Source organism: Pimephales promelas, chromosome 9 (genome assembly GCF_988280905.1).
Source record: "Pimephales promelas chromosome 9, fPimPro1.hap1.1, whole genome shotgun sequence".
In the NCBI taxonomy this organism is placed as follows: domain Eukaryota; kingdom Metazoa; phylum Chordata; class Actinopteri; order Cypriniformes; family Leuciscidae; genus Pimephales; species Pimephales promelas.
In genome coordinates this window covers 22,758,264-22,779,564 of record NC_142777.1, presented here as the reverse complement: position 1 = coordinate 22,779,564, position 21,301 = coordinate 22,758,264, and the positions used below count along the sequence as shown (strand labels likewise).

At 36.6% G+C, this 21,301-nt stretch overlaps 3 protein-coding genes across 3 annotated transcripts in view; 2 read left to right on the top strand and 1 right to left on the bottom strand.

Moving 5' to 3' along the window:
• Positions 1-601: 601 nt before the first annotated feature.
• mcts1 (MCTS1 re-initiation and release factor) lies at positions 602-3,942 on the top strand. Its single transcript, XM_039664674.2, has 6 exons — positions 602-755; positions 1,243-1,395; positions 1,477-1,574; positions 1,720-1,853; positions 2,453-2,520; positions 3,714-3,942. The coding sequence occupies exons 1-6, from the start codon at positions 745-747 to the stop codon at positions 3,793-3,795; spliced, it is 546 nt and encodes a 181-aa protein (XP_039520608.1). The 5' UTR covers positions 602-744; the 3' UTR covers positions 3,796-3,942.
• A 2,195-nt stretch (positions 3,943-6,137) lies between these two features.
• On the bottom strand, positions 6,138-7,957 carry c1galt1c1 (C1GALT1 specific chaperone 1). The gene is made up of 2 exons (XM_039664675.2): positions 7,762-7,957; positions 6,138-7,416 (listed from the first exon to the last, which is right to left on the bottom strand). Exon 2 carries the CDS (start codon positions 7,400-7,402, stop codon positions 6,446-6,448), a length of 957 nt encoding a protein of 318 aa, XP_039520609.2. The 5' UTR covers positions 7,403-7,416; positions 7,762-7,957; the 3' UTR covers positions 6,138-6,445.
• Positions 7,958-9,724: 1,767 nt separating this feature from the next.
• zdhhc9 (zDHHC palmitoyltransferase 9) overlaps positions 9,725-21,301 on the top strand; it is a 24,061-nt gene continuing 12,484 nt past the window's right edge. The window contains exons 1-2 of the mRNA XM_039664677.2: positions 9,725-10,542; positions 16,893-17,053. Of these exons, the coding sequence (XP_039520611.1) occupies positions 10,376-10,542; positions 16,893-17,053 (328 nt within the window). The 5' untranslated portion in view covers positions 9,725-10,375. The remainder of the gene's footprint in view (positions 10,543-16,892; positions 17,054-21,301) is intronic.

Sequence of the window (21,301 nt, the reverse complement as noted above, 5' to 3'; positions counted from 1 at the left end):
ATTGTTCTTTCATGCACTGGTCAACTTTGAGATTTGGGCTACTTTGCTTGCAAAACATCTTTTGAGATTACTGGGAAGAAAAAAATACAAAATACATATTTAAATGTGATAATTTTATTACCCTTTTATCTATTTGTGCCTGTGGAGTTCATATAGCATATCATTTATCTAATTTATGTAACATATTTTTCATAAAAACATTGTAAACATTTATGTATTTTTTTCTGTTTGTTGAATTTTCTCATTTAATTATGGAGTGATAAAAAAGAGATTTCCAGATCACCATGTCTAAAAATCTTTAAATCTGTCAACCAAATGAAACAAACATTTTGAACCTTGTTTCATCCAATGTTTAGATTTCTGTTTTGGAAATGTATGGAAATCAGTGCATTTTTAACTAGATAAAGCATTTTGCATACACGTGCAGAATAATACATAATGTATTAATACAAAACAGTTGTCTTAATGTCCGATGATCAGTTACGATTTTTACTGACTTTGAATTGATCATTATCGATAGATATATCAAAATACTGTTATTATATTTTGTCATGCTGTACTTCCATCCCTTGCCGTAAAATGTTTACCACTGTCGTAAATGAAACAGCAATCACCTGCGTTTAACTGGAAGCGTGGAGTTTAGTTCATTAAACCATCTTACACTGAAGATTTAGTTTATATTTTCTTCTTTCTATAAGATCACTTATATAAGAGGACAAGAGTGACCGATTACGACTCGCAAGGATGTTTAAAAAGTAAGCTTGAGCCGTTGTCAACCTTATTAGTTAAATAGTAGCTAACGCAACTTAGCATTCTTACAGCAATTGAGTATTTCCGTTAGCTCAGTAGCTTCGTAGAAGTAATATATAGAATATATACGCTTACCAGCATAATATGGTAGTAGTACTTAATATGTACCTTTAATTCTGTAGCCGAGACAGTAACCTGTTTAGCTAACGTTACACTGCTAACTTGCTGTCACAGCTCACTTTTGGTTAATTAGAAATGATCCATCTGTAACGTCCTGTGTTTTCACACTAAGCTTGGATAAGTGTTCAAAATTCAAGGAACCAAACTTGATTTAAGTCAGTCATAAAACATTTGAGTTATGTTATATCAGACCTCTGTACTAGACTAATTTCTTGATTTTAACAAACAGTAGGCTACTTTGTTTGTCTGCATCTGTGTCATCTGTATTATTATTAGATGTTATATTTGCTGATTATTTCTTTGTCTTCATAGATTTGATGAAAAGGAAAATGTTTCAAACTGTATTCAGCTGAAGACGTCTGTAATTAAGGGTATAAAGAATCAGCTGTTAGATCAGTTTCCCAACATCGATGATTGGCTCAACCAGATAATGCCCAAAAAGGACCCAGTCAAAATTGTGAGATGGTAAGAGTTTCACAATATGGATAACTGTAATGGAGTACTAAAGGATTAACTAATTGTGATATTTTGTCTATATTTTTCCAGTCATGAGCATATTGAAATTCTTACAGTAAATGGAGAGCTGCTCTTCTTCAGACAGAGAGAAGGGCCCTTCTATCCCACCCTCAGACTTCTACACAAATGTAAGACAGCTATAATTTCAGAAGTAGTGCAATAATTTTTGTGTAGAAAAGGTTTTCTTGAGTGACAGATGATGGAAAACAACTTATATTACACAACTCACCCTTGGTCAGACTAATTCCTGATACTCGCGTATCTGTTCTCCAGTTCCCTTCATCCTGCCACACCAACAAGTAGATAAAGGAGCCATCAAATTTGTTCTGAGTGGAGCCAATATCATGTGCCCAGGCCTTACATCACCAGGAGCCAAACTCTACCCTGCTGACACAGACAAAGTAGTTGTATCTTTCCAACTGTTGTATTCATTTTTTGTTTCTGAAATATTTTTCTGCATTTGATTAGAATTAACTATTTCTTTACAATAAATCAATAGGATTTAATTAAAATAATAATCTGTCTCTTCCAACACAAACCCATGTCAGTGCCAAAAAGGACACAAAAAGCACCATATTACTTTTGGTCTGTTATTCATCACACAAGGAATAATATGGCCTCGTAAAAAAAGTCTTATGAACTACTTTTATGGTATTTTTATTCCTTTTGAAATGTTTGATGTAAACTGAATAGCTGTTTAAATTTTAATAATTTTGTTATGTTGTCTTTTTTTAATTCTATTTTTTTCCCTATTTTTTGTTTATTTCAGTATTAGCTTTAATAATTCTTGTACTTTAAACATAATTATTTCAGGTAGTGTCCAAGGCAACATTTTGGTTTTTCAAATAATATTTATTTTTTCAATTTTATTTCAATTATTTTCAGTTACTCAAAACAATAACAACACTACCATAAATATTCGTTTTTGACTGAACTATTCATATAATAGATTTGATTGGTGTGTGTTGCATAGGACATGTTGTTGTCCTTAAGTATTTGTTTTCAGGCCATAATGGCAGAAGGGAAGCAGCACGCAATCTGTGTGGGAGTCATGAAGATGTCTGCAGATGACATGTAAGTGTTTTATGCGTTTGTTATTCTGAATCCCCATTTGATTTTAAAATGCTTAACTACATACACGTCTACAAAAACAAAATGTATATTTTTTAATGATCTGCACAGACATTCTTAGATGTTGAAATGTTTAGTTCATCTATCCTCTAGATCAGTGTTTCTCAACCGGTGGGTCACAAGAGCATTTTGAATGGGTCGTTGTGTGGTCAAAGAAACAACAACAGACTTAATTCTAACCCCCAGTTTTACAGACAAGGCTTAAGTCTAGTCCTACACAAAAATATGTTTGAGCTGTTTTAACTGAAAGCAGCTTGCACTGACATATATTAAAATATGAACCCTGCCATTGTTTTTGTTCTAGGGCACCTAATTGAACTAAGGCCTAATCCTAAAACAAAGCCTAAATGTTTTTTTCTGAAACGAGACATTTATTATGAAAGATGTGCGATAGCTGTTGACTCTTCTATTTGAAAAAAAAAACTAGTTTGGGACTGGTTAATAGCCTTATCTTATTATACTGTTTATTCATCAGTTTCAGTGCAGCTTTAAACGACACCAGACGATGAATAAGGGACTTGAACTAAGGCCTGCCCTTGCGTTGTTTTATTAAATTCTGAACTCGCTTTGTTTTATTATAATTAAGAAATGTGAATATATATTGGATCAGGGTTAGGGAATCAAATGCAACTGTTCAAGGTTGTATATAAGCAAATATGCATAAACAACAAAAGGAGCAGCAGCGGCTATCTGTGGTATATAAGCCCAAGGCTCGCCCTGCTTCATACCACAGTCACATTATTTAAACTTTAATATATTACCTCTCCCATGAACATGATTTCTGCCTAAGTCCTGTTGGATTGCCTTCCATCGGCTGTGGAGGTGAAAACGACACCTCCTATGATTCCACGCTCATTCCTGGCATCCTCCATCTACGCCTTTGTTATTGTTTTGAAAGAGTGACCTCTAGTGGCGAACCTTGCATACTGTGCCTTTAATGACCATCGGAAAATGTGGGTCCTATGGCCAAACCAGTTGAGAGCCACTGCTCTAGATTGCTGTGTGAATAGTGCATGTATAAAAGAAAACAATACATTAAATTAATATAAATCAGTCTGCATCAGTTTAAACCTATGACTATTGGTTATGGAAAACTAAATTATTAATTTGAGAATATTTTTGTCTTCACTAAACAGAGAGAAAGTAAACAAGGGAATTGGAATCGAGAACGTTCACTATCTGAATGATGGACTGTGGCACATGAAGACTTATAAGTAATGACAGGTTTGAGGATCTGGTGGAATCGTTTGGACCACTTGTCACCAGTCTGCTACTGTTTACATGAATGGACTCAACTGTCTACCATGCCGAAAGCTTTGAAAACGACCCCATTTTAATGCACAAATAAAATCCGTATTCAAGTCATTCCTAACTGATATGGTCTGTTGCTAGCGAAAGCTGAATTGTGTCATGGCTGCTTAAAGCTGCAGTCCGTAGCTTTTTTCTAGTTAAAAATGATCCAAAATACATATTTGAGAAAATACATTACCAGCCAGTGTTCAAAACTATATGCTTGCCTTAGCTTGATTCAAAGCGTTAAGCTTGTAATAATGTTTTTAATTCCAGTGGTATTGGTGGATTTCCACGGGAGATTTGAGCATGTCTTTGCATCATTACGTCACATCTGTACACATGAAGAAGTAGTCTCGGCTAGTCGGCTATATTGCGTTGTGTTTATCCGCGCTGTGCCGTGTTGAGGGTGTCGAAGTACGACTCGCGTAAAGTTGACAATTCCGCGAATGACTGCAATTGCAGATTACGGACAGAGATGGCGACAAAGAGGAAAAACTGCGGACTGCGGTTTTATTTAATATTCTATTTAAAGAATATTTCTATACTTCTCACTTGCCCAAGACAGAAACATTTTGATATTTGTTTCGCATCATCTAAAACAACATATTTACTATGGATCATTTACAGCATGATTCAAGACAAATTTCTGGTTTTATAGTTTTGAACCCTTTGCTTTTTGTACTAAAAATGCCAACTGAAGAACGGGGAAGGTAAGTGCATGTAACGTCTTGCTGAAATATATGCTAAGCAACAGGAAATGGTTTATAATTCAGTGGGGAAATATATGAGATAATTGCTGCTATAAAATCATACCATAGCATACCCTTGAACTAATTTCTCTAGCTATTTTAATTTTAGTGTCTCTCCACCCTTGAATCAACAGTTCTCAACAAGATAAAATAAGGAAGACTGCAAAGATGAAAAATTTAGAACTGTTTACTCAATGCACTGTACCTTAAAGTTTGTAGATTGGTAATGATTAATGATTCCTATACATTCATATCTTCCTTTAAAATTCCTCTCCTGAAATTATTTGGAAGACACTGAATACAGTACATAATAAACACGTTCATAATATTCCCATCTTTGAAATTTTACATCTCTTTGCAAGTGTCCTTTTAGGGAACTAGCAATAACATCACATTGAATATAATACAAAGCAGTACTACTTGAAATCGGCAAGTCAGTGCAAGATGTCTGTTATTTATGAATCAAAGTACCATCATGGAATATTAATGTGTCATTATGTGTTCAACATTTTCTGAGCTTATGTCAGTTTAAAAATAATAATAATATTGAAGACCAAACCTGCATGAATATTAATACATGACTTCAAACGATATGATTCTCAAGTGCTAAAGATCAAACAGGTGACCTGTGTTTGAAAATCAGATCAGGATGTGAAAAGGGTGAAACGGGAAACTCTATTATAGGGCGAAATGAGTTCAAAAGCACTATGAACTGTGATTCACTGACCGATGTTTGCAAAAAGGTAGTTTCAAGGAAGAACGAAGTTCAAGAGAGAACAGGAGGATGAACCAGAAAAATATAAGCGAAGGAGAAACACTAGGAAATAATTTAATATCATTGCCTGCTGATCAGCCCAAAGCTGTTTGAAACAATCTCATTTTCAAACCCAACCAAGAAGCGATTTCCGTAATAGGACAGCTCTGCACGGTGTAAAAAATGACTACGAAACATAATTTTCATTATTATTTATTAAAGATAATCCCAACCAAAAGTGTTGTAATCTATTGTAAGATTACAGATCCATGTAATAAAGAGGATTTTTATAGGTATATTCATTTATTAATTTAAAAAGGTAACAAACCATTGTGTAACGAATTATAGTAACAATATTTTGATATGCAAATAGACAAGTTTTTATGCAAGTAACACAAACTCAAGCGTACTTGGATTACACTTTTAAACCACATTTACTTGACTTCATATATATATTAAGGACAATATAGAACGTTTTCTTTTACCAAATGCTATAGATACGGCCTTTGCCTCTGATATTTTACATCCCAAAACACTGAATCATCAACAGATTCTTCTTTATTATTCCTACCAGTCACCCATGAAAAGAAAGAAAAATGTAAAAAATAATTAAAACACAGCTGGATAAACAATTATCATCAAATGGATCATATAAAGTATATACTTTGCATTTTCTTATATACAATTAACTGATTTTCTGTTGAATTGTTTATTGTGGTGAGTTGTAGAAGTGTATACCATAAAACATCACAGTGCAAATATGATCCATGTAGCATTCATAAATCTAGCAAATTTTTATTCAAAATATTATCAAGTGCACAAAATTATCCTATACTGGCCCTCATGATTAAATCATGCTCATGTACAAACCGTTATCATTTTGCTTTTACCAGAGCACATTTTTAGCAGAAAGCAGGGAGAAAAAAAAAATCCTCATCTTACACAGCAACACCAACCTTCAGCACACACAATCAGAAAGTACACCTAACACACCACAGAAAATTCAGCCCTGAACCCAGTCAACATTTCAGTTGTCACAGTAACAGTTCCAATGCAGAAACCATGAAGTCAATCAGTCATTATCAGAGTCTTTAGGAGGCAGAAATGTCAAGGAATCATGAAAGTCGTGTCCATACGGCCGGAGCCTATAGACACCGAACATCAAGACCTGCATCTGGCTCGGAGACATACCTCCAAATGTGATGGCCATGTCAGAACAACAGGCCTCCACGACGTCGGCTGGGTTTTGGCTCATGCTGTCGGAAATTAAAGAGCTAGCGCTCTTCTTGTTGAAAAGCCCTTTGCCTTGCGCATCCTCTCCATTTTCAGCGAACACCCCACTGTACTTCAGACAGGTGGCGAGCTGCTTTTCTTCGGGCGTCTTCCACAAGGCACGTCCACGTTCTGGGCATTTGTCCTCATCTTTGAACATCTCTATCAGCCTCCTAACTGCCTCGTAGCTCAGCACAATCCCGCTGTCGTACTCCACATAATCCAGCTCTCCTGACTTTTCCGTGTGGCCAATGTAAAAAGGCTGGCTTGAATCTTTATCCAAAACCAAATACTTGAGGTTCTCTATAATTGCAAATGTGGTGGGCCGGGCCACGAAGAACCAGCGTAGGTCACCGGCATTCTCATAGGCGTGTTTGATGGCTTTGCGCAGTCTAGCCCACTCATCCTGCTCCTGTAGGTCAAACGCCTCAAGAGCTTTGGAAGATTCGGACGTGTAGAACACTGATTTGTCGCAGTGTTTGCTCCAAGTGTCGTTGGCTGTCACCCAGTGGACCAGGAGCTTGGGAGTGACCATGATGAGACAGTACACTCGAACTTGCTGGGTGAGATCGGACATCTGACTCTCTGGTAACTTTTGTAGTTCATCTTTGCTGAGGGGTTTCAGATGATGGTGAAGATGCAGTTGACCTTTTGAGTGGTGGACTCCTGGATTAAAGGTCTCAAAGGAAGTCATCACCAGGCAAAATATACCCCCTAGAATCAAGCCTTTAATAAAAGAACTGCCCTCAGCCATCATACTAGTATGTCACCCTGTAATGATTAGAATATGAATAAAGAAATAATGATTAGAACTAAACAAATGGCAGTTTGTCCTCTTATGACATATGTTCAGCAATAACAACAAAAATCTATTAACGAGAAAGAGAGAGGGGGTATGTGATGCGTTGTCTGTTGTGATAACTTCAATTTTGTTCCTGGTGACAATACAAAAAGCTATTTAAACAAAGCAGCCAGTCAAGCAGTCAAGTTTAATGAATACTGTTTACTTAACACTCAAGAACCTAAATTTGACTACATCAAACAGCAAGAACACATTCAACGCTTACTAAAAACTAACGTTAACGTAACACGTTCAAATCATTAATTAGATGATACCTTTCAGGAACGCAGAATAGTGCTCACATAGACGCTACCAGTTCACATTTAGTTCCGTACACACAACCGGAAAACAAAAAATGTAGTCCGTTCTGGAGTCAGCGTTACCTGTCCACCTCACAAATCATTTGCACGGAATAAAGTAAAACAGCTGCTCTCAGTTCAGTTTAGTGCGGCTTCCGCCATGAACACGGATGTTAAAGCGGATGTTTAATCTGAACGAAAGGCACTTTGGGAACTGTTGTTCATTTGTGCTGTCACGCTGAGACGAACACGGTGGTAAAAACTACAAACGTCGTTTTCCTGTAAGTAGACAAGGGCGGAAATGATTTGTGCGCTTTAAAAGTTTTAGATAAATATTTAACCACTTTTATCTTAAAGCATATATAAATATAATAATAATAATAATAAATATATATATGTATGACAAAAGTGAGCAAAATAACTTAACGCTTCACGTTTGTTTCAAGTAACTCTGAAATAATATAAATGAATAAATTATTAGATTAATTTAAATATAAAATTTGACATATAAATGGACATATCTAAAACTAATTTACTTCATATTAAACTATGTAATCATGTTAAACAATGCATTAATTACAAATTAACTATTACTAAAACTACAACTTTTATAAAGCATTTTATAAAACATTTTTTTTTATATAATTGCCAAAGAGCTTTTTTGTATTTCTTTTTCTGCTTTGTAAGAGGATTTAGAAATTAAGCATATTGAAACCTCAATTGCTAAGTGAATTATACAAAACTTATATAATGTAGTGAGAACGACTTGAAAATGTTTGGGCTAATGACTGTGGAGCCACACGAAAATGGAGCCATGACATCACGATACATTACTAATATAAACTGATATAAAATTTGTGGCTCATCAATGGAGAAAGACGCTTTGAAGAATCCACTATATAGGCCAGGCCAAGGGGTCAAGAAGATTGGGATGATTTGCATGACTCTGTTCGCCCATGATAGCAGAAGTCAGTGCACCATCTGGTCCCAAAAAGCATGTTTCTTTACTTACAGTCAATACAAATTAGCCATGCATTCTTACAATATATATTTGCTAGTTTGTTGTAGTGGGCTTGTGTACTGAAGGAAGCACAACTTGTATTTTACTTGTATTTTCCTTTTGTTGTCTCTCTAAATTTGCCACCTCACTTTTTATAAAGACAGATAGAGAGAATATCTATCTGTTTTATTGAAATAATCTTAGCTATAGCTCTTATTTCCTGCCCACTGTCTCTAATGAACTCATACTCATAAACTGGCTAAACTCATGAATCTCACATGAGCTAAGTTTTAATGTTGAATATGCATCATTTTACATATTTATGAGATTAAACAAGCAAGACAGGCTTTCTTTTTCATACAAGATCAGAAGAGATAAATTACTCATGCGATCATCACTGGTGCATAAACATTTGAATAAAGCATCTTTTGTTTCTCACCTCTCATCTCATTTCCTGAATACTTCAAAAAAGATTTGATTACAAAGAAAGAAAGAAAGAAAGAACGAAAGAAAGAAAGAAAGAAAGAAAGAAAGAAAGAAAGAAAGAAAGAAAGAAAGACAGAAAGAAAGAAAGAAGCGACACTATATAAGGTGCTATTAATTAGTCAAAACAGGTTTTATTTTACATTAACATCAACATTGTAGCACAATGTTACAGACAATAAATAAACATTTGAGGGACAATAAAAACAGACATTAGACAAAAATAACAACAACATGTACATGTAAAAATAAAACAGGTAGAATTATGGCTGGAATAGGCCACACAATTAAATAGACTCAACAATGAAGGTGCTCAAAATATCACATTCCCTAATGGGCAAAGAAGTTATTTTTAATGATTCCTTATTAGGTTGGATAGTATTAGTATTATGAGACAAAATTCCTTTGTTCCCTGTATAGTAAGACGCTGGCCCTTTAAGAAGAGACATTTAAATCTAGGCGTGTTTCCTGCTCCCGATGAGAATCCAGGCTTGCTTGCATCCTACGACACGAAATTAGAGAAAATATTATCATAGACATTACACACATAATTACACAAAAAGCGGCATAGGTCACAGAAGGCTTTACCCACATTTATTTTGCCTCCTTTTAAGAGAAAAGGAACGGATACTCCTGTCGGGATACGCTCAACCTGTAACGAATGACATAAATGTCAGTCGGTCAAGGTCCACTCTCTCTCCCCAGATGTGCTTTTAGCATCTACACGTTTATTTCACGTCAGATTCGCTTTCTCATTCGAAATCTTTGCACATTTTGAACGGAAGCACTTTCATATTGTGCCAGTATGGGTCATCTCCTCTTTTGGATGAGGATTTTGCCTTTTGCTTTTTGATTTGGGACTTTAACCATGGATTTAAGTACAGAAGAGCAGATATGTAGAGCTAAAGACTGATGGTAACGATACACGAGGAAGCACGGGAAGAAACCTACAAACAAATCTTACACGTGAAGGAAGAATTACATTCTTGGAAAGAAGCTCCTGTATTTTTATTGCTGATAACTTATGCTTTCGTAGTGGACACGGCTGTGGTTTATTTCAGGTTGAATTGACAAAAGACAGTCCGATTGTAGCCTACATTCGCTACCATGTCGGCGGTGATGATATCACGGAAGGTTACTCGAAAATGGGAGAAATTACCTGGGAAAAACACCTTCTGCTGCGATGGACGGGTAATGATGGCTCGCCAGAAAGGAGTATTTTACCTGACCTTATTTCTCATCATTGGAACCTGCTCTCTGTTCTTCGCCTTTGAGTAAGTGCATGTTATTGGTGATTATAGACCTCGTCTACACTGCCAGCGACGCGACTAAAAGAATCGGAGCTGTCGACTCTGCACGCGCGCAATGTCAGTGTGGGCAGCTTTGTTTCCCCCCCATTACAACGCTGGGTTTTGCAGTGTAGACTGTGTTTGTATAATGCCATTGTAATAGTAAAAACAAACAAACAAAAAAAAAAAACACAATAAAAAGGTGTCCGTGTGTGAGATAATGAGGACCGAAGCGCTCCTGATGCTGACATTGAGGTACCACGCCATGGCTGTATTATTTAGTAGAAAAATGCCCGATTCGTTAACGAGTTGTTCTTTTAAATCTAATTGGTTGGAGAGGTCCAACATCGTTCTCGACGAATCGCTCCCAGCAGCCCTTGAGTCAACGACTCATCGACTATTTAAACCGAAAGTGTGTTAAAAAAAAATATATAGGCTATTCTAATGTTACAATTAAAATGTAGCCTGACTGGAAAAACGTTTATCCTACAACTAGTTTATCAATACCCACAGTTTGTTTTGAGTGGCATTTTATTAAAACGTGCAAACCATGTTAGCTAAAAGATTTAGGCCCAAGCCTAAATTATAGGTCTGGTTAGCTACTATTGTTTTATAAATGCAAATAAAACTTAATTTAGGTTCTATATTAGGCTACTTCTATATTTTTATGAGTTTAACCTCAACTGAACTGATAGCCTATTCAATAAACACAAATAAATAAAAATTAAACGTAGGCTGACCATAAAACATAATATCTGCAATATTTGCTTACATAGAGTAGGCTATTTTAGGTCATTTAATATTTCGGAGTGATGTCAGGGACCATGTGATGCAATTGTGTCATGTTGCTGAATTGTTTTTATTGGACCAGCCCCTGAACTAAATTAAGTAGTCTAATTTGCATAATAATTTAATAATGTATCAAATATGCTGCTATATATTTATTTGCTACAAAATATATGATTTATATATCACCTGTAAAAGACTGTAGGTTTCATCAATGGAAGGAGATATGAACCTTTTTGGATCTCCAAGTCTAATACAAACCTAAAATAATACTAAAAAAATAGATCAGCTATATCTAAGTACAGATCTGCTAATGATTAAAAATACAGTTTGGTCTATATTTTCAAATTGTATGAGATCCTTCGCCTGTTGATGGATGGGAAACAATTAAAAGCTTTCTTATCTTAGTTACTGAAACACATTTTGACAATAGCAGATTGCTGCCCATGTTGATAAAGCTGGATGTTTGTGAGTTCTTTAGGGTGGATATGGGCTCCCTTGTGTGGACTATGACGTCTGTGGTCTGTGTTTCCTGAGACTCGGTGCTGTGCTCCTCCATTAGGCCTGATCATCAGCATGCAGGAAACGAATCCCTCCGCTTAGTCAGAAACTCGCAGTCATTTATTGAGCTGCTGACTCCTGTGGTAGGGTTTCACTGCTAGTCATTGTGGGGCAGACATATTAACATAGAAACTGGGCTGAGTGCAAAAGTGTGAATTCTTTTTTACATGACAGGCTAATCGAGCAATGTTGTTTTTTTGGCACTATTTCTTACTATTTCAGATTAACACTCGATCGAAATTCTGGATACGCACATCACAAAAGAACCACTATTATTAAATATCATCTGAGGTTATCCATATGGTCTCATGAGATCTACAGGTTCTTCAGTTCAGTAGTGCACATTTATTTTATCTTTTAATACAGGGCATGAGATATCCAGCAGAGACAGACCGTGTTTATGGACATTACTTCCAGCTGTTCTGAATTTACTGGGAATTATTTGAGTATTGTAGCCTGGTTAAAGCCAGACCATTCTCAGTTGTAAGAAAAGTGAAATCATACTTTAAAACAGCAACAACCTTTGGCATGAGTTTGGTGCAAAACTGTCTTGCGCTCCAATGTCAGAGTGTTCAGGAAACCTGTTTAAAAACAGACATTAGCCGTTGCAATTTTGTTTTGTATGCTAGTGATGCAGAGTGCAGACCCACTTTACCTTACATACTTCTACCTTCTTACTGAAATAGTTTTACACCGGTTGAACTTTTACATAGTAGCACTTCATAAATTGACAGCTTTCTGTTGATTATGTTCGCCCACTCATTCTTTTCACATTCTTCCACAAGTACAAGGTTCAGGTTTCACTGGTTTGCAATTGTCCTGTATGTTTGTCTTATGGCTTTGTTGCTCAGCAGTTAAATGTCTATACATTTTTTGTGTATAATTGAATGTTGGATACTCATGTTGTTGCTGTTGAATTAAGTGTATGACTGTGGTCTGTGTGATCTCTCGAGGGCTGCCGTCTGTTAGTGTCCCTCTACAGGGGTCGTGATAAAGGAGAGAAGACTTTCTCCTTTTGGATTTTTGTGTCCCTGTCTTATGTGAATGCAAAACTGGAGCTGTGGCAAATTTGACTTTACGAGAGATTAGGTTACTGCTTTTTTTGACAGTAACGTGTAATAATTAATTTGCTGCTTGTACTTGCTGAACACTTTTTGATAATTAACAGAGGCTGGGATTTAAATTTTCAGGCATAGCGATGTCACTGTACATTACAGCATTTTTAAATCTGTGTAAAACAGCTGAAATTAGATTATCTCCACCTGTATTTTAAGCTTTCCTGAAACACTTTAACACAGAGAAAGCCACTGATGTCACATCGAGATGTGAGATTGCAGTTTCTTTGTTCTCTTGCAAATCTTTCCCCACTTTGTTTTTATTAGCGCTATTATTGTATACCGGTACTAATATCACATCAATACGTTTTGCAATGCAAAATTCATTAGGATAAGGTCATTATTTGCATGTTGAAGGTTTGCCCAGGACTTGCAGGACCATATACACCTGAAGAGTTTAACCTGCTTTTTGTTGTTATTTATTTGATTCCATGTAGAGAAGTATAACAAGTAGAAAGTCTTTGGTGTATCTGTTATGGAAGTTTGTTTCAGAGTCAAAAATAGAAAAAGTAATTGTGTGATAAAGATTAAAATAAGGAGTTTACAGTAATCACATTGTGAGATACAGAGTACACCATTATGTTTATAGTAATGTCTTGTATTAGAGTACACACACACACACACACACGCACACACACACACACACACACACACACACACACACACACACACACACACACAATATAACGATTTTTCAGGTTTGACTGGACCAAAATGAATCTACATTTTGTTTTTTTGCTATCATCCGTCTTTTTTTCCCCCTCATGTTACTTTCCGGTGGAGTACCGGATGTTTGCGCTGAATGCTATGAGTTATGATAATTGTTAACCTCCCTGCCCCCACCGATCTCCACCGAGAGACCAGCCAGACCGATGAAGCAGCTCTATTGATTTTACCAACACACAGATAAGCCTTTCCATATAGCCTGCCATAAAACTCTGCAGTTGTGCTTCAAGTTGTCTTAACTGTGGAAAACAGTCCTTTTCACTTTGTTCACTTTGCAGGTAATTCTATAAGGACAAGCTGTAAAAGCAAACTGAAGGGTGGAGATGACTTAACAGTGACACAAGTGGATTAGCGTGTGCATGATTTGAACTACAAGAGTGTAATTCTCTTGATACCATTTTTATGAGTCTTCCACTAAATTTCCCCCATTTTGTTGTATAAGTCCACTTGTTTATTTTAGTAATGCATGTTTTGATCCCATTGTGAACAATTCATTTGGTGTGTTATTTCAGACACCACAATGGTTTTTCTTTATACCCTTGAGTTAAAATGAACTTGGACTGATACTGATTGATAATGTCAACCATGTAGCCAAATTGTTACACAAACTCTCGTTCAGTCTAGCTCCATTGTGGTATATGTGGTATACGATACGCCCATTTTTTGTGATTCAGTTGATTACCGCCCTACATTTTTTGCAGTTGAATATCCTGTCTGAACTGTCTCATTATGGTATAGTCAAATGGTTTGCAAATGGGAATTTGTGTTAATTTTCAATGGTTAAGTATTATTGAGGCACAATACTTGTTGTGTTTTTTATATTCTTTTATGGAGGAAGTTAAGTGTTAATTATGGTGCTTAAATAAACTTGTACGTCAGTAGTGACGAGAACAGAATCTTTAATATCGGAGCCACTTATCTCTGGTATTGATTATAGGGAGAGAAGTCACATCCAGCACTGCATGAATGGGTAATGTCCGGGAAGCTCAGGGCTGTGATAAGAATTGATGATGGCACGGGTTCAGGATGGTTAAAGACACACACACACACACACACACACACACACAGTTTTGCTCCTCTCTGCCCCAACACAGCTTTCAAAATAATAAATGGATTTCCCTGCAGCCTTCTACTCATGATCCGGGCAGTGGAAAGTTTTATCGACCAGCTCTGCTCTGGATTTTTTTCGGTCGTCTTTATGTTTTCCAGTCTCATAGTTTAAAATGGATCAAACTAATCTGGCTCGTCCCCCACAAGTAGAATGCATTGATGGCTCTGGTATGCTGACACACCAGTGTGTGAAGTTAATTGTACCATGTTGCCTGACTGGAAATGATCTTTCTGTTGCTAATATTTCTTACTGCTGGTCGTAAAGCAGTAAGTATGATGACGTGTGAGGAGACAAACCCTGCTAGTAGACAGGTTAAACCGGTGTTCTGTATGCATTGTTGGAAGATTAGATTGGCACATAGTTTGTATAAAACTCTAAATGCATCTTGTGTATTATAAGTAGTGCTTGATGAGTCAAACTCTCCAAAAGTATTTAACTTTAGAGTGTAAATCTGTTTGTGTTAATGATGCATCTATATATGTGGCTTGTTGAGGAAAAATGTGCTAATATATATGTGCGATTTTTGCCATGCAGACTACAGGGAATAAATGTAAGTGTTTTAGACTTGCGACAAAGAAAAACATTATAAAAAAGTTTTTATATGAAAATAATAATGAAAATAATTGGAAACAATTGTCTCTCAGAATCTGCTAAATGAAGAAATGGCAAGTAACACATTTAATTAAACGTGACATTTTGAGGAAAGACCGAAATAGTTTCTCGTAAAACATATTCCAGAGTTTAATTTACAACTGTGAAAAACATTTTTATTTATTTATTGTTTCAGTCATGGTCCATTTGTTATATTCTCTCTTAATTAACACCTGATTGGGTGTGTGTCCCGGACTCCCGGACCAGAATTGAAAACTAATGCTGGAACCTCTTGCATTCCCTTGTGGTCCCCTTGGGGTTCCTGGCAGTGTTGTCAACTCCATAGTATCATACTATGCAACTTTTGCACAAGCAAACACACTTCGCATTTTTATTACAAAAGTCTACTTCTTTGTATTGTTGTATTGTCTGGACTAATCAAATCTTGTCTTACTGTATAATTGTAATTGTTGTTACTGTAAAGATGTCCTTTTCACATGCAGAATGCTAAGTGTAGCAAATTTCCCCCTGAGAGGGAAAGCACTATACCTGTGATAAGATGTACCATTATAGTGATGTATTAGCCATACATTAGTATAGCAGGTCTACATTGCAGGAGAGATTGGTGGAGGAGAGCCAGGGTGACCCTATTAATAGCTCTATGCAGTGGCCTGTGGATCCGACCAATCTGCTGCAGGCTGAGCATAGGGAGGCACTTTTATAGGACCCAAGTCATCCGCAATTTATGTGAGCAACCAAATTTATTGCTGTATGGCTGTGTGCCTGCGGGAATGGAGAAAGCACAGTCAGTCATAGTAAACATCCGCCCTGACTGCTTCATTGTGGGCTTAGAAAAGACTGTCTTTAGGGAAGAACTGAGCCAGACAGATATTATAAACCCTCCTTATCAATGATCTGCTCTATTCTCCACATATCTACTTTTTTCCAAGAGAAGCCATGATCCAAAATTATCTCTAACTAACGCTTGTTAGTTTGCTAGCCACCATTTCTATCCCGCATGTAAATCCAGCGTACAGTCACCGAACATGAAACGGTTTTATGTTAAACTCTTCTTGACTGCTGTACAGTCTGACTTTAATGACAACTAAGATCCTACAGTTGTAACACAGTGGGGATCAAGTTTGTACAATCAAAGAAAGCAACAGTCGCAAAGTACTATTATAAATCGAGCAGTGTGTGCACCCGGCTTTAGATAAGCAGATAGTCCCATCCCCAAACTCACAGCATTGGCTGAGCCAATGTTGCTGTTGGGTTGCTCAAACAGTTTCCTGATTTGTTTTGTGGGATTAATAGCACAGAAATTGCACAGTTCACTGTTTGATACTAGAGATCGCTGTTTATATGCTCATTTAACCTCTGTGCTGTTCATTTCATGTTCTCCTTGTCATCTTTTGTAACCCTGCTTGTTTTCTTGTCCTGTACAGGTGCCCGTACCTGGCAGTGCACCTGTCTCCGGCCATCCCTGTGTTTGCAGTGTTGCTCTTCGTCTTCGTAATGGCCATGCTGCTCAGAACCAGCTTCAGTGACCCAGGGGTGCTGCCACGGGCGTTGCAGGAGGAGGCCAACTTCATTGAGATGGAGATCGGTGAGTGTGAGGCTGACTGGGTTCAGGGAAGGGTATTTGAGGTTTAATACCATAGTTTGAACCATTAGTGCCAACTGCGGTTGTTTTGACCCAGCGAGGGGAAGAACATGTATGGTGAAGCAGGCGTGTGGCGGAAGTGGGACGGTGTAAGCCCAGACCAGCTTATTAATTTATCGTTTTGTTATGCGATTAAAAAACTGAGTGCTTTGGACCATGTACTCTGAGTTCATCTGGGAAACATTGTGTTCTTCTTGACTTGACAAGCTTGATGGACTGTATATACTATGTAATTTCCCCCTCCCAATATCCATTGTTCTTGATGCTTCTCTGCTGCACTCCATTGCACAATACACTGTTTGTTGTTTGAATGTCAAAAAGATTTAAAAGTTATATTTTTTTGGCAGGTCTGCCTCTCGACTGTAACAGTATTTGTCAATGTCAAAATGATTGAGATGGCCAATCAAATCAAATATATAATTATTATTTTAATAATTTATTTAATTCCTTTAAATGAAAATACCATAACCCCATATTTGCCATAACAAGCCGAAATTTGAATCGTTATTCACTGGAAACTTTCCCTAAATGCAATTACTTTTATTTGTACATGTATATATTCATATTGACACCTACAGATGCAACGCACCAATTTTGACATTTTTTATTCTCCTAAAAAAATGTCCCACATAATTCTGAATCTGTACAAGTGAGCGTTCACTGCTACAGTGGACTTGAGCTGAACCAGGAGAATGCAAGTTTGAGTCTTATCCATGCATTTCTGATCCAACCACATTCCTGCCTCTCTCTCTCCCTCTACACTTTCCTGTTTTTCTTCACTTCAGTATTCATTCTAAGGCACAAAAAGCAAAATAAAATATAATAACAGATATTTTTCACATGACTTGTGCACACCCACACAATTGCACGTCAAACTGCCTTGAACAGAAACCAGTGTTATCACTGAGTGAAAGTTATATCTTTTGCAGTGGTGTTCGGCAGAAACTCTTAAGGCTCAAAAATCCTAGGACTCACCGGAGACATTTGTCTTGTATTTTTTTAAATGGCAAGGATTTTTCTTGGACTTAAATTATCTGCTCAAACATTCATTGTTAAAGGGTGAAAGAAATTAGACCTTTTCAGTCGTCTTCCTCAGTGATTCAATTGAACTTAAATAGAGAGAGAGAGAGAGAGAGAGAGAGAGAGAGAGAGAGAGAGTAAAAAATGCCCATTTACCCTGCAGCAAAAATATAATTTTTTAAGAAAATAGGACTATAATAAGGAAATATAGCTGCAAGCAGCCATTACAGGGCCAAGCGCAAAAAGCAGAAGACAAGACATGCCAACATGGCTGGGAGTTTCAGACCAACAGCAGCAAGGAGCAATTAAATACATTTAAAGATGAATTTAGGCAAAATAAATTATACTGTAACTTATATAATGATTTATTACTTACAAACCAATAGGTGGCGCAATTATGAAATCGATGCATTGTGATTAGAGTGAGGTGACAATGACACATACAAAGGTTGATGTCAAAATGTCAAGGCATTGCAGAGATAAAGCCTAAATGGTCATTTTGGCAGCATGCCTTAACTTTGATGCTGTGGTATAAAAAAAACGATTTTGTCTTATCATCACAAAATCCATAACTTTTAGTCGGCACGTTCGGGAGATGATATGATTCGATTTTGGTGAAAATCGGACCAACGGTCTAGAAAACCTTGAAAAAGAAGGTCTTAAAAAAGAAATATTTTTTTCTTTTTAGCTGAAGTTTAGCTGATTATGGCAAATCTGGTATCTATGTTTTCAGCATAACCCAAGGAATCTAGTGTCATTACAATAGGCATTTTTTTTCAAACGTTATTAGTATTTTCAGGAATTAATTATAACTTTTGACAAAAAGGTGGCACTGTCTCAAAATATTTTGAGTACCTTCAGGCATGCTGCTAATGGCACACATTGAGTTTCGTAATATAACATCAATGCATCTGTTTAATATTTAGATTACAAGTATAGCATTGTAATCACAAAATTGTATTGAATTCAATGGCAATTTCATGTTTTGTTCTATTATAGCACCACCAAAAGGCTCAGTCCAACCTTTTTTTTTAATGTGTCCTCAGAGTGAGCCCATTTCAGAAAATATCTGAATTCGAGTAATAGTCATTTATGCGAAAAAAAACACGTCAAAAATGACTGACCCATGACATTATATGAATTTTACTACCCCTTACTATCAATATTTTGACCCTTGGGCATTGGTGTTTAGCCATCGACTTATGTTTCCAAACTTCTGACGATAGTTTCGCCTCGATCGGACTAGCGGTTTTCAAGATATCCGTAAATGTTTTTTAAGTGCTAAATTCGAAAACTGGCAAGTCTGGCATCATTGGACTTGGATTCAGGAGTCTAATGATATGCATTTGAAAATTACATTTTACCACTAACTTTCGAAAGTTTAAAAATTTTCAGGCTCCTTCAGGGCATCCCCTGATGACCCATACCGAGTTTCGTAACAATTCGTTCATGCGTTCAAAAAATACAGCATTTTAGCACATTATTCAAAATGGCCGATCTGGGAAAATCGGACATCAATCGACTTGCCATGACGCCCTGAATCTAACGGGACCACTTTTATGATTTTTGGCAAACCGTTCAGAAATTCTGAGAAAAAATAATTTTTCATTTCTCCAGGCCAGTAGGTGGTGCTGTTCTGAAACACAGCATGTAGCCTCAGGTCATGCTTGTGATGACACGTACCAAGCTTGATCTAAATACGATTAAGCGTTGCGGAGATACAGCCTTACGTTTGTTTTTGCAAGCGCTACGTAAAAGTTTGTTCGTTTATCAAAAACGGTTGAGCGAATTGACTTTTTGAATGTCACAAAGGTTAATGTTAATGCGTCTGACTAATTAAATGCAATTAGTTTAGATGAGCTTGCTACTGCCATCTTGATAATTTCGCTTCTATTGATTCACTTGTGTGGTTGTGGCTCTGTGGAAATAGTGCCTTGTCTAGTTCAGTCACCAGCGTGTCACCGCTCCCGTACTGAATACAAGATCTGGGCTACAGTTAAGATGAACTCATGTCCCTACACTCTCTATCCTCTCTTCTTTCTGTTCCACCTCCCTCATCCTAACTCCCCTCCCTGGATTTCTCTTTGTGTTACCATTGTTACACATGGCCTTGGGGCGGTACAGCATTTGTTATTATTGATGTTCAATAAATCAGGACATCATTTCCTTTAACCCTGATAACTCACAGTAACCGTAACCTCTTGTATTATTAAATTTACACTAACTCCTATTTTCACTGATTTTGTTTCACATTCACATTTAGAATTTTTCTTCAGCTCTCTCTAATAGGGTTGTGTTATATACTAAATACATTAAATGGTACAAAAAATATACATCTTTTTCATTCTGTAATTTAAGCCAAAAGTCAGTGGTTAAAGTTAAATTGATTAAATCGTTTTATTTTGTATATTGATGCGACAGAGACATTTTGAGTAGAAATACACTTTTGAAGAAAGTAGTATTATAGCTGGTAAGTCAAAAAGGAACTTAATGCATTATCAGGTTAATAACAACAACAAGATTTTTCACAAATTATTTACAGCGTATTGTTGAATGTTGAAAGCCCTGGTTTAATTTCAATTCATCAGTCACTCAAGGCTGTTTTTTTGTTTGTTTTATTGAGACAGCTATCATACCAAAGCCAAATTGTTGGTATTGATTCAACTTACTCTTAACACAGGGCAGTTATATTTGAGTACTGCAGCATGGCAGAGCAAAGATTGATTTCTACAAATTTCCTCTGCCGTCTCTGCTTGATTTCAACATCCCAGCTTTAACATGCTATTTTTAGATGAATGTCTGTGTTGCTGATTAAAAGTGGCTAATGCTGGATCAGATGCAATTACGGATGTGCAGTTTTAGCCAACCTTGGCTGGCATGTGGATTAGGAGGCAGTGTAGTTCTACCTCGGGAGCAAAAGCTAATGCATCCACTTCCCCGGAGTATAAAAGTGCAGGACAAATGTAAGGAAATTAAATTAGCTTTTTCCACTGCATGATAAAATTCAAGTCTTGTTTTGTAATGTAAACAAAGAGCTATCAGAACAGATGAATTGAGCCATTTTGAGCAAATGCAAATGAAAGGAGAGGGAGTATAAAAGATGAAATTCTTATATCAGTGGTCTGGATCTGCATTTAAAGCATTCAGATAAAAGGAGACAAGAAATCATGA

Coding starts and splice junctions, on each gene's coding strand:
- c1galt1c1 (XM_039664675.2), bottom strand. CDS start 7,402: ATGATGGCTGAGGGCAGTTCTTTTATTAAAGGCTTGATTCTAGGGGGT.
- mcts1 (XM_039664674.2), top strand. Junction 1,396..1,476: donor CCAGTCAAAATTGTGAGATG/GTAAGAGTTTCA, acceptor ATATTTTTCCAG/TCATGAGCATATTGAAATTC. Junction 1,575..1,719: donor CCTCAGACTTCTACACAAAT/GTAAGACAGCTA, acceptor TCTGTTCTCCAG/TTCCCTTCATCCTGCCACAC.